Here is a 15317-nt window from a genome sequence, read left to right on the forward strand (position 1 = left end):
TCTTTCTAAGCCAACAGGTTATTAAGATATTACTTTGAATCTGGAGCCACTTTGCTCTGCATCTACAGTGAAGGCAGTTATAAGCTCTTGTACAAGCTCTGTATTCCCTCCTGTTGAAGGTTTGGTTGAGAAAAGTTTTTTTGGGATTACAAACAGTAGAGTTCCTTGGGAATATTTTTAGGAATTAGTTTCAGCATTTTTTTTAAGCCAGCTGAGATCTTTGCCTGAGAATAATACACAATTACTTTACTTCCTATAAAAATTGTTAGGGAGTGATTTCTCTAGTTGAAAATAGCGGGACTGACAATTACAGATTTTACCTGTAGTTGTAACCCTTTGTAATTCCGTGTATAGTCTTTGAAACTTTTTTGAAAAAGAGAGAATGTGGCCCATTAGTAGTTCAGGAAGTCTACACAACTGGTTTGGCACACTGGCTCCAACATGCACAATGTCATGTGAAAGGGAGCTCTGCAGGCTGCCCCCAAATCCTGACACATTGCTGTTTATGTGAACCTTCAGCGTAATGCCAATACTATTCAGTTGCAGAAAACATCAGGTCGTGTATCCTGAAGGCTGCTTGGTGTGTCCTGACATTCTCTTTCTGCCTCTGGACAAGAGCAGTCGTTGCTGAGAAGGGCCTCCCTCTGTAGAAGATGTTGATCGGAGATGTGTGTAGCAAGTGCAGGCCAGGGACATGGTGATAGTGGTCTTTGTGTTGGCCAGTCTCCTCAGAGCCCCTGGTAAATATGAAGGCTGCTTTTTTCAGGGAGTCCTGGGGTAAAATGTGTTTGTCACAATCTCTTGTGACTGAGGCATCACTGCAGAGCAGAGCTGTGCCTGCCTGTGCAAAACAGGCCATGCTTGTAGAGGGGTGAAAGTTTGTTTCAGAAACCTCAGTTGGAACAAATCAGCAGTTCCCATACAGCAATCTCTGCTTGAGCTTGTTTATTCCTTCTGGCTTTTCATTCCTTATCTTTTATATCATGAACACTTAAGACATTTGTACATACTAGAAACTGTATGCACAGCTCTTATCCCCTTTCACAGGTCACTTGCTTTCAGAAAGACAGGTTGCTATTGTACTTTTCCTTTTTAGCATATAGAAAGCTTTTCCTTTATGTGAATTTATCTTTTGTCATTGTTGCATTCCCTCCTCCAGCAGCGGTACAGTGAAGCATAGGATCCTGCCTTTCTTTAGTACTCAGTGTAATTAAGTTGAATGCTATTTGATCACTCTGGCTTCTTGACATTGCTCCATTGTAGAGAATATGTATTTTTCAGTGGGCAGCAGCTACATGTGAGTTTTATCTTGCATACCTCCTCCTGCTCACAGCCTGCCATGGCTGGCAAAGTTTTGTCTGGTGCCCAGGCGCAGCACTGTTAGTTTCAGAGAGAGGGATAGAAGGTGGTGGAAGGGAGGGAGCAACTGCCTTCTGGATTAACAGGTCAGTTTAGGGAATTCTTAGTAGGTAGCAGCCGTTGGAGTTATATGAAGAAAAAGAACTAAAAATATAGGTTGTGTATAGGATTTTAGGGGTCAAATTTCAACCTGAACAATGACTGTGAAAATTAATACATGACTGTGAGAATTAATATATGAGAGCTGACCCTTTAACCACGGTAACTGCAACAATGCAGCAAATCAGATTCAATAGATGTCTGTGGTTCTCCAGGCTCGTATGGCATGATTTTAACCTTTTCTTGTAGCTTTTAGTATCATTTTGTTGTTACTAGGACTAGTTCCAAACTAGAGAAATAACTTCTGTTTTCAACATGCAGAATAGGTTTGTTATGCAGTTAAAAACTTTTGGAAGTGGTTTTCTTATGCAGATGATGACGCTCAGCAGAGCTGCAAAAGAAGTGGGAGTTCTCTGCTCCCAATATGCCTACATGGAGCAGAAGTACAGCACTGCAAAGTGCCGTAATGATGCAGGGCAAGGCTTGTAATAACAGCCTTCGTATGATGAGGACTTGTAGCATTTCTGCCACTGATGGCAACAATGCATGATTTTATCTTTTCTCTGGGGCAGGATCAAGTCTGAGGCAGATTGCTTCTTGGCAGAGAGCGACTGGAGTCCCATGTCCCATAGATTATGGAGGTGAAAAGAAATTCTTTGATTCCTCCAGTCATCCCATGGGTGCAGTGGTACTGCAAGGTACAACCTGCTGCCTATATGCTGAAGATTAGCTTCCTATGGTATATTGATAGCTACAGACAGATGCAAGCTTTTGTCTGCTCTCCTAGCTGGTAGCATGCAAAGCAGCTGAGAGCTATGCAGACGTGGTAGCATGACACTGAGCCCTAGACTCTATTCCTCGCCTCACAGCAAAGATAATTAGCTAGGGCATTGCACTGTGCTGGTATGGTTTCAGTGCTTTCAGGCTGGAGTTGTTTGGGGTCAGACCATTTGAGACATGAGCAAAGCCATTACACACACCTGTCTGCAGGCATCTGTACCTTTGGTGATGTGCAGGCAGCATCCCCTGCAGAGGGAGGGAGTAGAGGGCGAAGGGAAGGATTGGGGAATTAGGTCATGTCTGTAGCATGTCAAAGAAACATGTTGTTTCTCAATATGTTCAGAAATAAGATGAACCACTGGAAAATATGTTCCTCTTGCTGTGATCTGTGGGTGTATACTGAAATAAAGTAAGACTGAAAACACCCTTGCAAATGTGTCTGTTTCCTACCCTGTTGGGGCTCCTGTTTCTAGTTAATTAAGATTTTTAGAGAGACTGCTTGTGCTTTACAGTTGTCTCCTTGACTTGTCCCTCAGTAGCGAGTCCCTAGCTCAGTTCTGAGGTGCCACCTTGCCCTTGCTGCCTTCCTTGGCCCTCTGCCTCTGTCACGCTGTATTCTGTGTCCTCTGGCTGATGAGCCTAGACATGGCCTGAGGCTGCTGGTTTTGTTCCATTCTTCAGCCCAGAAACCACCATCTCATCCCTGATTTCAAGCCTTTCCTGGCTGCTCATCTAGCAAGGCTTCTCTTGCAGACCTCTGCTGGGGTGCTGTCTGCTTCACATATCTTCTGGCAGGCTCCCAGTATAAAAAAGCAGATGCCATTGACTGTCTTGAGAGCACTTTCCTCATAGCCTTCATTCTTCTTTTATTCCTTTCTCTCTGCTGTATTGAGCAAAATTTTCTAAAGACCTTCATGTTCTTTGCTTGGAAATCATGAGTGTGTTGGTAGCTGGGCATATCCAGAAAAAAGACTTGAATATAGTTTAATGGATTGCCTTTGAAAACCTGGCACTCTGTTTCCATTATTGACAAGCTTGTTTGTCTCATCTCAGGATGCTGCAGAGATTGAAGCATATGCTTAGATTCATGCCACCCTCTTTAATCTGACTGAATAAGAAAGACTGCACTTGATTGTCTTGACTTCCATGGGACAGCTTGTACTTCACAAAATTAGGCATGTACATAGGCTTAGGACTTTGGCATACTTGATGCTTGTCTGTTTGGTAGCATAAACAGCTCTGGTGCTCTGATGCTTCTCTGATGGTCAGTACCAGCTAGATAAACCTTAGTGATTGACTTTGAAGCAAATTGAAAAGTTGTCTAGCAGGTGGACAAAAGGAGAAAGAATGCTCCAAGCAATTGATTGGCATGACTCAAGACTATTTTTGCTCTCTAATAAGTTGAAAAGCTGCTTTATTCGAAGGTATATGTTAATGGATAACAGGTACACTTGTGCTGAAAAATGTACAAATGCATGTAATATTGTGTATGCATGTTGCTCTCTAACTACAAATTGTAATCATAAATTTTAAAAATAAAGCTGAAATCCATGAAATAAGTGTTAGCAGCAGGAGCATTAACACATTTGGCTTGGTTTTTGGATTGTGTTGGGAGAAAGGCTTGAGTTCCTTCCCTTGGTTTTTCACTGAAAAAGGAGGAGAAAGAGGCAAGCTGTGTTTTCTTTCTCCCATTTCACAAGGACAAGAAATTTCATGGCTCAGTAAACGGGGCTTGCTGCCTCATGTTGTTCAGTGTCTCTGTGTCCTTCAATTAGGGTAATTTCTCAAGATGTTATGATCTGATATCTGTCTCTGTTCTTGAAAGTACAGAAGTGAACAAAGGTTCGGCTGTGCCCAGCGATAAGAATCTCTTATGTTGATCCACACCACATAATACATCATGGTTAATGGACAGGGACATCCTACCCACCAAATACAACTGGTGCCACGAGGTCAATAGCTTTGTTTGTTGTCAAAGTGCAAACCTGTGTTCAGGATGTTTTGTGAAGTCTGTTAGCATATTTCTAGTTTACAAGGGATGGAAAAATTTTCAGTAAATGGAAAAGTACCTGTCAATCTAAAGCCCCAGTGGGAGGCTCAGAGAAGTAATTAATTCTCAAGGGCATTCCCTAATTAGGTGGTAGGGTGATGGTGGTGGAAAAGGTGCATTTTTTATGAGAGATGGCTTTGGCTTTCCTCATTGTAACTGCAGGTGATTTATGCTAGAAAACACCATGTCCTAGTTGTTTTATTTTCTGAAGAGAAGTATGTTAGGAGGTGAATTTTAACATTCTGGCTGTGTGGAAATTAGTTGTGTTTTGTTTTCTGTAAGGTTCATGAAATGATAATTAGTAATCAAGTCAGAGACTGTCCAGTCCACTTTGATCAGTGCACTTACAAATCCAATTAAATTCCTTATTGTTATTCCATTGTACAGCCTTCAGAAGCATCCTGAAATTTTGCTGCAGAAATAAAAATAATAAATCAGATTTCTTATTCTTGCTAAGTTACCATACTAGCAAAGTCATTATTGGTTTTATTCTGTATAGCTCTAAAAAAAATGGAAAGAAATATGCATAATAAATAAATACTTCTTGCTCATCTGCTTCATACATATTTGATATTTGACTTTTCTGAAGGAGCTAATTTCTTATCTGTAGAAGAAAAGAATATAATTGATCAGTTTGAAATTTTTGGTCATGGTATTTTTAACTTTGGCCTGCTGTGATGGAAGAATTCATAATTTAGTCTATGGTACCAAAACTAATACATAAAAATTAATTTTCCATGCATATAAAATTTAAAAAGGCTTCTCTCACAATTTACTTTGCATGAGTGTCATGTAAGGCAGGAAACCTAAGCATGGAAGCAGATGAAGTCCCAAAAGTTCAACTGTATGGTGGCGACTACATACATACTAAAGTCTATGCAGGAGAAATCCTGCCTGAATTAGCCACAAAAATGTCAGCTTGTTAAACAGAAATCATACTGCAACTTAATGGTTGAGTTCTCAGGAGTCAATTTCAGGTGTTTCTGTACAGAATACTAATTTACACGACTAGCCAGTCTTGAAAGCACTCCTGGAATACTGTGTAATCCAGCCCTGGAATATTTCTGGGAAATGAAAAGTAAAAATGAAGATGTAACTTCTGAGGCATTTATACATACCTTACATTGTGTTCAAAGTGTTTTGTTTTCCCTCCCCCATTTTTCCTCCCTAAAATGTTGGGGGAATGTAAACGTGCTTTGTTCCTGCAACACAGAGCACAGGATGTTTATCTGTTATTTTTTTTTCCTCTGCCTGTTCGTAGCTGGGCCTGCAGCAGAGGCAGCAACTAGTTGCTGAATTGTTTCGGGTACAGGCTGTTCTATTACGTTTTCTTGACTAAAAACTAAGTCTTGAAGACAGAGAAGAGTTTGGTTTTGATTGAATGCTAGGTGAATCTCCTTGCTACAGACTGTAACATCCTCTGAATGAAAAAATGCCTTCTAAGCATGGGGAGAGTATCTGTACTCCCATGAGAAGGCAGCAGCTACTCTGGAACAAGGCAATCCGATACAGGGAACACAGAAGCAAAACACAATTAAGTAGAAGCTGCGTGTGAGGCCAACCTTGTGTTCACTGCCTGGATCTGTATGTACACAACATTTGTGAAGTTCATGCATTTTGCATTTCAAAACAAAACCAACCAAACAAAAAAAACCCCAAACAACAAAAAACTGCAACCTAAGAAAATTGACCTTGGTCATACTTCAATATTACTCAGTTCAGTGTGGGAAACTTTTATCCATAATTAAATTCTAGAAGATTGTACAGTATAACAAGGCTATTCTCTATTATTAGGCCATGTTTTGGCTCATTATGGAGTGTAACACTGCTCTGAGCAGCCTTTTTTCTATAAACAGTCCTCGCCTAAGACTTAGTACAGAGTTGTCACTCTGACAAAAGATACAAACTAGAGTTTTTCATAAAATATATATGCAAAGTACTGTAATACTGTTCTAAAAACACTTGCATTTCAGGAGACTGTTTTGCTGGTTTTTACTTTCTTCTTTTTGAAGGTTTTCATGAGAGGGGAAACTAAAATAGAGTGTGAGACAGGGTTCGAGAAGTAGAGATAAGATCCGGAAAAAACGTGGAAGCAGGAGGTCTGCTAGAGCTGGAGCTAAAGCAAGTATAGCTATGTACCAGCATATGAACATGCTCCTGTTACCTATGATCACTGCTGATTCTGCTCAGGAAACAGTTAAAATGTAAAGGTGAGCATGAAACAGTGCCACTTGTGGCCAAGGTGAACCTCCGGAGAAAGATGCAGGTTCCCTGAGAAGTGAGTGGTTTGGATGATTCAGTCTGTTTTACAGAAATGAGTGAATTTTAGATCCCCCTGCTTGCTCACCCATGTATGTAAATTGGCAGCTATGTAGAAAACCATATACATATGTTTTTATTTCTTTCCTTTTTTGCTAGATACTAGAAATGACATGCAGAAGGAAGGTAACTTGAAAGAACTCCTTAAAGAGCTGCCTGATGCTCATTACTGCCTGCTGAAGTACCTGTGCCAGTTCCTGATAAAAGTTGCTGAACATCATGTGGAGAACAGGATGAACCTTTGCAATCTTGCCACTGTGTTTGGACCAAACTGCTTTCAGTAAGTTGGGATTTTCACTTTTTCCCATACGTTGATGGACAGTGTAACAGAGCAGATGGACAGAAATGTAACTTGGAATACTGTTTTGATAGGGTGATCAAATGGAGGCAATAACTGGAGCTTTGTAATACATTTTAGTGCTAAAGCTATTGTTTGGGATGAATGGGAGTTGAATTGCCCTCCCATCTCCTCTTGTTTTGCTAGACAGTTGGCCCATTTTCTATTGCTGTATTGACAACAAAATGAAACAAAATGAAAGGCCTTCAGACTGCGTAAGAGCAAGAAGACCTGTGCTTGTTCAGTTTTCTTCCTTTGCCGTCATAGAGTGGTTCTCTGCGGAAGGCTTTGAGAAAGGCCAACTGGGAGAAAAGGACTCATATGCATCTCCCAGGTGCTGTATAATTTCTAGATACAGATACTGCATACTCTTTGCAGATTTGTCCTTGTGATCTGGTGTCTGTCCTCAAGATGCCAATGATTCTGGGCTCTTTATCCTTCTAGTATATTCAGCAACTGTTCTGGAGGTTATGGGGTTCCACTGACCTCTTGAGATTTCTTACTAGACTTGCTCGTTTTACTAGTTTCTTTCATTAGGCCCAGTTCCTTGATGCTTGTGGTGAAGACATGTACATGCTAGTGGACCTTGCAGCGGTCGTGATGAGAGTTGTTTCCAGGTGCAAGAAGGCATGAGTGAGCATGATTCTGTTGAGTCACTGCTGTGATGCAGTGCACTGTTAGCATCTTGATGCCAGCCTTGTCTTGTAATATACCCCCTGGCTGTCATCCAAGATCTAAGATATAGGAGACACAGAGGGACTTTAGATCAGTCTTTAGTCTTGAAAGATGTGTGGTATCAGCAAAAAGAAAAAGTGAGTTCCTTGTAGTAAATACTGGATTTGTATCAATCCTTTAAAAAATTTGCTCTGGAATAATTTTGAGTTGCCTAATGAGACTTAAATTAATTGCCTAATCAAACTATCTCTCTAGGCTTAGCTCCCTATTACTGTAGCCAGTGGAAAGAAGTAGACTTCTTTAAACAGAGAAAATAGAAATCAGGCTCCTTCTAATGTACTGATCGACTTTCATGTACCTAGGCTAGATGCTGTCTGCTCTGTTTTTTGAAGGAGCATATGTTTTTCTATTAATTGGGAGAAAACATGCAGAGATGAAATATTTAATCCAAAACTTGTCTTTGTGATTGCACTACTGCCTCATCTTAAGATGTCGCATGTGGATGAGGAAGGTGAATATATCAGGAATAAAACATTTGCTGTGTTAGTACAAAAAGAAAAAGCATATTTTGAAAAGAACTGTCTTCCTCTCTAAAAGAAAGAAAATTCAAAATATGCTAGTATTTGCAGATGAATATGAGAGTTAACAGAAGCACAGTACAGTAATTTCTGTCAAGAGCAAAACAATTTTTAAAGATCACATTTGTATGGGCAGTTTGGGAATTCCTGTTGAAATTTATTAGTAGACTTAAGAAGAAACGAAGTAAAATAGAAGAATTTAAGTCCAGTGGCAAAATCTCTGACTCAAACTCCCAAGTAAATTCTTAGTTTATTAATCGCTTTGCTCAGGGAAGTTTTTGCATACTTTTAGATGGTAGGTGTGGAATGCTGAGAGTTGCAGTTTGGAATTGCGATGAGCATTCCTAAGATTAAACAAAAGCATACTACTTAAAAGCTGCATAGTTGTTGCCTCAACTGAGCTCTGCTCCTAAGCTGGCATAGAAAACACATCACAACTTTTGTAAGGTATAGTGCTTGTGTGTAAGATGCGCAGAATCACATTGTTCCATTGCAGGAGACTGAGAGAGGCAGAGTTCACTGGAGATTAAAACACAACAGCTCCTGGAGATTGAAACACAACGGCCTTCAGTTGGGACATGCATAGAAATAAATGCTCATGTAGCAAAAGAAGTAGAGAAAGCAAGGCTTGACACTTAGCAAATGGCTAATGCATTTTTTAGAAGACCTGAACATGTCAGAATTATGGACGTGGATTTTTATTTAAACTAAGTTCCACTATCTAGTAGTTCAGATATGTGTTTCATCAGAAAACTGCTTTTCAAGGTAGTTCAGGATTGTGGTCCTCAAGATTGTAAGCACTGTTCAGATACCTTTTTTGCCCATGTTAGTGGATGCAGTCTTAAATGGCTGAAACTATAACCATCTGTATTAACGGATTTAATAGGAGGAGAGGAGAACTTGCAGGACTGAACTTTAGGCATTGAGCTTAGCCAACTGGCTGGCCAAGCAGCCAGTGAGAAATCCTCAGAACACAATTCAGAGCTCTGGAGTAAGGCTGACTGAAAGCCTTCTTGGCAAGGCTCGTCTTGTTACAGGCAGCCCCAAGAGAGACTAGCTGCAGAAATGAAATATCAGCATGTGGCTGAAGCAAACACTCTCACTTTGTGTGGTTTGTACAGAGCAGTGTATGAGGTTTTTCTCTGGGACAAGGAAAGAAGGCTTAGCATCCAGGTTGTCAGCAATTACACTTTTGAAGCAGGAAGACTTGAGATTTTTCTGTCAGAAATTTACAGTCATGTCTAAAATCAGTGTTGGAGTCTGTGTAGTTAATGCACAGTGTAAGAGAAGATAAAGCTCATCTGCTGATAGAGATGATATTTTCTACAAGGTCTTTTAAGTGACATTTTAGCTATTTAAACATATTATCTCCTGTTCCATAACTGAAGCTGTTTAACAATTTAATAAATCTCACTGTGTGGCCACTTTCCAGACATTTCAACTTCATTTTGATTCTCTTAATCTAATTCTATTTTTCTGTGTCATGTTCTCTGTAGTTGATCTCATCTCTTAATCTTTCAACCCTTATTACTGTTATCTTATCCATTACTTCCCCTGCTTCCTTATTTGCTGTTTGACAAACCGCACTGGTGCTTTTCTAATGAAAGGTTATCTTGTAGTTTCTTATTTCTAACGAATAGAAGAGTGGAGAAAATGGGTATTTGAGTTTCTTGTAATGAAATGTGATATAAATCATAGGAAAACGTAAAGGGCAAGGTCAAACAGCTCAGAAGGAAAATACGATGGCTTGAGATATAGTGCACTGTTTTCTTCTGGCTTTGATTGTTCAAATGTATTGTCATGGAAGCCAAAGGTCAAGTATGCAAAAAAATACAGCTTTTGAGGAAAAAATGAGCGTGAAGGTATGGAAGCATAAAGAGTTGTCTTTTCTGTCACTGAGCTAATCTGTGTAGAGTTGCAGCATGGTTACTCTTGGTGGAGGTTATTGTCATAAGAGCTGCTGCACTAATCCTGTCCTTTGTTTGGGATGATAAGAGACATGAGGTCTGCCAGTTATGAAGTAAGCAGAGGATCCATTTGCACCCTTTTTTTGCAGCTCTTGCTCAAAGAATGATCTCTGTATGTGGCCTCCATCATTCAAGCCCTCCCTAACCTGACTGTGTTTCATTCCAGCAGAGATTAGGCATGTTGCCAGAGGTTGCTCTTTCTCCCCAAAAGTGCTGGGCAGATGCAGGTACCCAGCTGAAATGCTGAAATTAGATGCAGTTGTTTCTGTATGATGACTGTAACAGAAGGTACCCAAAGGGTTGTACAATAAAGTATTAGGTATGGAGAAAAGGTAGATTGGCTCTAGGTATGGAGAAAATAGATCATCTGTAGGGTAGCTGTGGGTATTTCAGATATTAAAAAATATTTCAAATGTGTGGCTGAATTTGTAAGAATTAAAACCTGATCTAAAGACTCCCCAGTGACTAATATTGGCCTTTGAAACACAATGTGAATGGACCTTGTTTTCAGGCAGTGTAATGCCAATCCTACAACAGTCTTAAAAACAAATGTGAGGCCAGGATCAGGAGTACTGAGTACTGAAAATTGTTGTTCTAACATTCATTATTGCAAATTGGAGCATGCAACATAACCTTTCTTACCGGGTTTGTATAGATTTTTAAATACTGCATTTGCCAGCAGGGTGAAGGAGTTGTTTTTTGTAAGAATTCAGTATGCTACATCTATGATACAAGACAATGTTCTGCAGTGTAGAATAATCCAATTCCGTTAAATTTCAGGTCCTATGTCTCTATCATGTATCGAATGTTGAAATGACAGCAGCAAAGATTCTTCAGAGTTTGCAAAGACAAGTTGTGCTGCAGTGCGGTCCTCTTCCTGTTCACATGTAGATGTACTGCAGATAGTATAATATTGAGGAGCATCAGTAGTGTGCAACCCCTACAAGAAGGCACTTTTTGATGGCAAATTTCTTGGGGCATTTGCTTTCAGAGCTTTCTTGTTCAAATGTACATCTGGCCCCAAAAAAACTATAGTTACAGTTTTACAGTAGCTAGTTATTTGTAAATTTTAATTTGCTGGTTATCGTAAACAATGGTTTACTTTCAAGTTACATCCCTGCAAAATATCTTGGATGGCATTTATTTAACTTTTGGGGTTTGGGTTATTTTTTTCTTCTCATACAACCACCCACTGTCCTTAGCCAAAAAATACTTGAAACTTTTCTATTCAGGTGTTTGCTCCCCTTCTTCTTCCCTTTAAATCATTCCTGTGTTTTCCATACCTCCTGACCTGCAGTCTCTGCCACTTTATAAGGCCTTTTGAAAATTCACTTTGTGGATTACTGAGAGGAGAGTGCGTCTGCTGGAAATACTGTGCAATGAGAAACACTGGCTGTGATGAGAAAAACACAGAAGTATTTTGAATGCTGAAGAAGATTCTTCAGAGATCTTACTTTTACATTAAAAGATAATTTAAGTCAGTTTTGAGCACCAAAGTACAATAAAATGAGCAGAAAGCCTACATTCCAGCAGAGGATCATTTGATGCTTCAATCAGTTGTGTGCTCTGTTGTGAGTAATTTACATTTTTTACCACATGAGAGGGTTGTGTGAAACACATAAGGAAGGCAAAGGAGGTAGAAGACAGGATATAATGCTTCTTCCAGATCAGTATCTTGCCTTGTGTGTGTGTGCCTTTAAAGTCTGTTGCAGGTAATTCCTGACTGCACAGGAACTGATTCGAAGAGAACAAGAAGATGCTTCTTCTGCAGCCAAGTAGTTGTTGTTCTCTCAGAAAGTGGAGGTTTTAAACCACTTTTTATATGAATCTTTTAGGCTGTTTTAGAAAGCGATGTGAGTTATGAGCCTACCTTCAAGAGAAATGATCTCTCAAAAATTAGATTAAGAAATGTGTTGTACAGCAAAGGATCACCTGAACCTCCAAAGATCTTACTTAACTTTTAGTGTTCTGCTCAGCATGTGAGTTTTCTTCAGTTTTTGACTCATCCTTCTTGTATACCTTTGAGGTCATCACAAACCACTTTCTGGAGGAATGTAACACCTTCCCATTAACAGTTCAGAGCATTTAAATGCCTCATGCTGTCTGTATTGCGGTCATGACCCCAACTTTTAGCAAAGTTAGTTATACCTCATTTGGTGCGTCTCAACTACATCCCAACCTAGATTCTGTGGAGTAGATAGTCTGACCAACAGATGCAATACTTAATATCAGTAAGGAAAACTGCAAACAAACCGTAATAGTTGTTACCACCATTGACATAATCATCTTTTCTGAGACAGTCTCTGTGCCTGCTAGCCAATCTGTGTTCACAAGTGGAACATTACAGAGACTCTGTGCAGGAACTTTTGTGTGCTGTGTACCTATGACACTCTGCTTTGTGTTCTGTCCAATTTTAGCGTTCCCTCTGGATTTGAAGGTATAAAAGAACAGGAGATCTGCAACAAGATAATGATTAAAATGCTGGAGAATTACAGTACTTTGTTTGAATTTGAAGCTTTGAAGAAAGATGAAGAAAAGCCTGTGTGTGAAGAGCTAGCAAGAATTATTTTGGTAAAAGTGAGTATCTCTAATACTTCATTTTCTTATACCAAATCAATAATGTGGCATTGTTATAGGCTTCACTTCAGAAATCTTTTAGGTAAGTGGGAGGCAGGCACTGTTGTTTTGTGTGTTCTGTGTTATTGATTGGTATAGGGTTTACAAATTGATTCTGCTGATAATCTAATTTTCATTATTCGTCTGGAAGCAATTTTGTTAAACATGATTTGTTGTTAGCTATTCACTGTTCTTTATGTGGTAAAGATACCTGCTAAAAATTAAATGTTTTTACATGAGGAGGCAGAATAATTCCAGAACATATTCAAGCTTTCTGACATGGTGATCATTTATGGTGTCCATCAGTGATGAGGAACTTACTTTAGGACAGTATAAGGTCTCTAGCCTTTGCCACTGTGAAGTCTGCTTGTCTTGAACACCTACCTGAATTTAAAAATTGCATGTTCTGACTCAGAACAGCCATTTCCAAGCGCACTTGAAGACAAATAAATGTTATCATTTGAAGAAAATACATTGGAGCTGTTAAAGAAGAGTGATATGACTGAAGTATACTATCTTTCAGTGAAAAGGGCATGTGTGTAATATCAGAATATTCTGAAGTTCAAAAAAAAGATTGACAAGGAAAAGTAGGGTAGCCAGGAGTGCCTTGCTGTAGCTTGTGCTGTCTCTACTACAGGAGGCAACTTGAAGTCTGTGCTGGTAATGGTCATGGGGATCATTCATAATCACTTATTTCATGTGCTAGCTGTGCAGAGAATTGCTCCCTCTCGAGGTGTGAGTTCGTGGGTTTTAAAGGGTTCAACTACATTCCTTGCCTTGGTAGGGTTTTGCAGGCACCCACTGATAATATCACCATAGTCTTCAGTGGCTGGAATCGAAATATCAGAAGATAAGTTACAAAAATATAGAATAAGAAGAATAAGAAGTTTGGTGTGAGCCCAAGTCAGCTGAAAATGTGTCTGCCTACCAGTGTTGTGCAGGAGGTTTTGTTGAATCTGAACTGCAGGCCAATTGGTACAAGTTGGATCCAGCTGCCTTTAGAAGAGTTTGTTGTTTTCTTACGTGGTGGAAGCAGTGAGGAAGTCTTTAGCTGTTTAGTCTTTTAGCTGTTACTAACATTCACCTAAAATACTTCCATGCAAGGAGATAGAATAACCAGTGACTTGCAGTGTTCTATGTAATACATGTTACTGAAGTCACAGTAACTTCTAGGTAATGGAAATTATCTGCCTGGAAGACGTGAGTGATGTTTAGCAGCTGGTGGTCACTTCTGTAACAAAAATAGGTTAAGAAGAATGTAATTGTCAAAAGCCACAGTATGTTAAAGAGCCCAAAAGAAAGGCTTCAGATACATCCCCATCTCCTTCAAAGCTTCAGCCAGTTGCAAAAGTCACTTCTAAGGACTTACTAGTAATTGAGAATGCATGAAGGTGGAGATCTGAGAGATTTGCCATGGCAGTTCAGAGATCTGAGGTATCAGAGTGCATGGTGAGAACCTGAATTGCTCCAACAAAACAGCCTGAATTATATAGTTATTCAAGTTAGATGAAAAATTTTGCTCATCACTTTGCCTCAGGAGGCGACTGCCTGAGAGGAGGGAGCCATGCCTAAATACAAGGGCATTGGATCTTGTTGACAGCTTCCAAATTCTGCTGGCAGTCTGCTGCAAAAAATTGACCTTGTTCCTTCTCCATCTAATTTGGGTGGGAAGTTTTCCATCTTAACTAAGACAAGAAATATAAACATCTTCATGTAGCCAAGCTGTATAAGAAGTTCTTGATGAGATCTATTAGGCAGCTCTTTGAAAGGATGCTGGAGCAAGTCCAGAGAAGGGCAACAAAACTGGTGAAGGGTCTAGAGCACAAGCCTTTAGAGGAGTCTCTGAGGGAACTGGGGTTGTTTAGCCTGGAGAAAAGGAAGCTGAGGGGAGACCTTATCACTCTTTACAACTACCTGAAAGAAGGTTGTGGTGAGGTGGGTGTTGGTCTCTTCTCCCAAGTAACAAGCGATAGGACGAAAGGAGATGGCCTCAAGTTGCACCAGGGGAGGTTTAGATTAGATATTAGAAGAAATTTCTCTACTGAAAAGGTAATTAAACACTGGAACAGGCTGCCCAGGGAGGTGGTTGAATCATCATCCCTGGAGGTGTTTAAAAAACATATAGATGTGGTGTTTAGGAACATGGCTTAAGCACTGGACTTGTAAGTCAGGTTAATGGTTGGTAGAGTTAGGTTATGGTTGGACTTGATCTTAAAGTTTTTTTCCAACCACAATGTTTCTGTGATTCCCAAAGGTTACTTCTCTTGTATCTTAGCAGACACCCCCTATCCTAACAATTTGTGTATAAATTAGAGATGATGCACTCAAAGAGAAAACCAAGTGGTAATAAATGAGATTGAGTAGAGAAAAGTGATTGCCAGTTTGCTAATGTATGAACTGTTACCTGCAGTAGGAGCTAGCTTATCCATGTTATAAAAGAACAAATGCCTAGGAGAATTATTTGACATGACCTGGGTGACAATGTCCAGAAAATAGCAAGCTAATTCTTGAGAAGCCACTGATGATTTAATCTACAC

At 39.7% G+C, this 15317-nt stretch overlaps 1 protein-coding gene across 1 annotated transcript in view; it reads left to right on the forward strand.

Annotated features, from left to right (window-relative positions):
* FAM13A (family with sequence similarity 13, member A) overlaps window positions 1-15317 on the forward strand; it is a 122365-nt gene that overhangs the window by 2745 nt on the left and 104303 nt on the right. Inside the window, 3 exon segments of the mRNA XM_009995869.1 lie at window positions 1900-1916; window positions 6707-6887; window positions 12582-12741. Of these exon segments, the coding sequence (XP_009994171.1) occupies window positions 1900-1916; window positions 6707-6887; window positions 12582-12741 (358 nt within the window).

The sequence above is a fragment of the Chaetura pelagica genome, unplaced genomic scaffold (genome assembly GCF_000747805.2).
Source record: "Chaetura pelagica isolate M959 unplaced genomic scaffold, ChaPel_1.0 scaffold142, whole genome shotgun sequence".
Lineage (NCBI taxonomy): Eukaryota > Metazoa > Chordata > Aves > Apodiformes > Apodidae > Chaetura > Chaetura pelagica.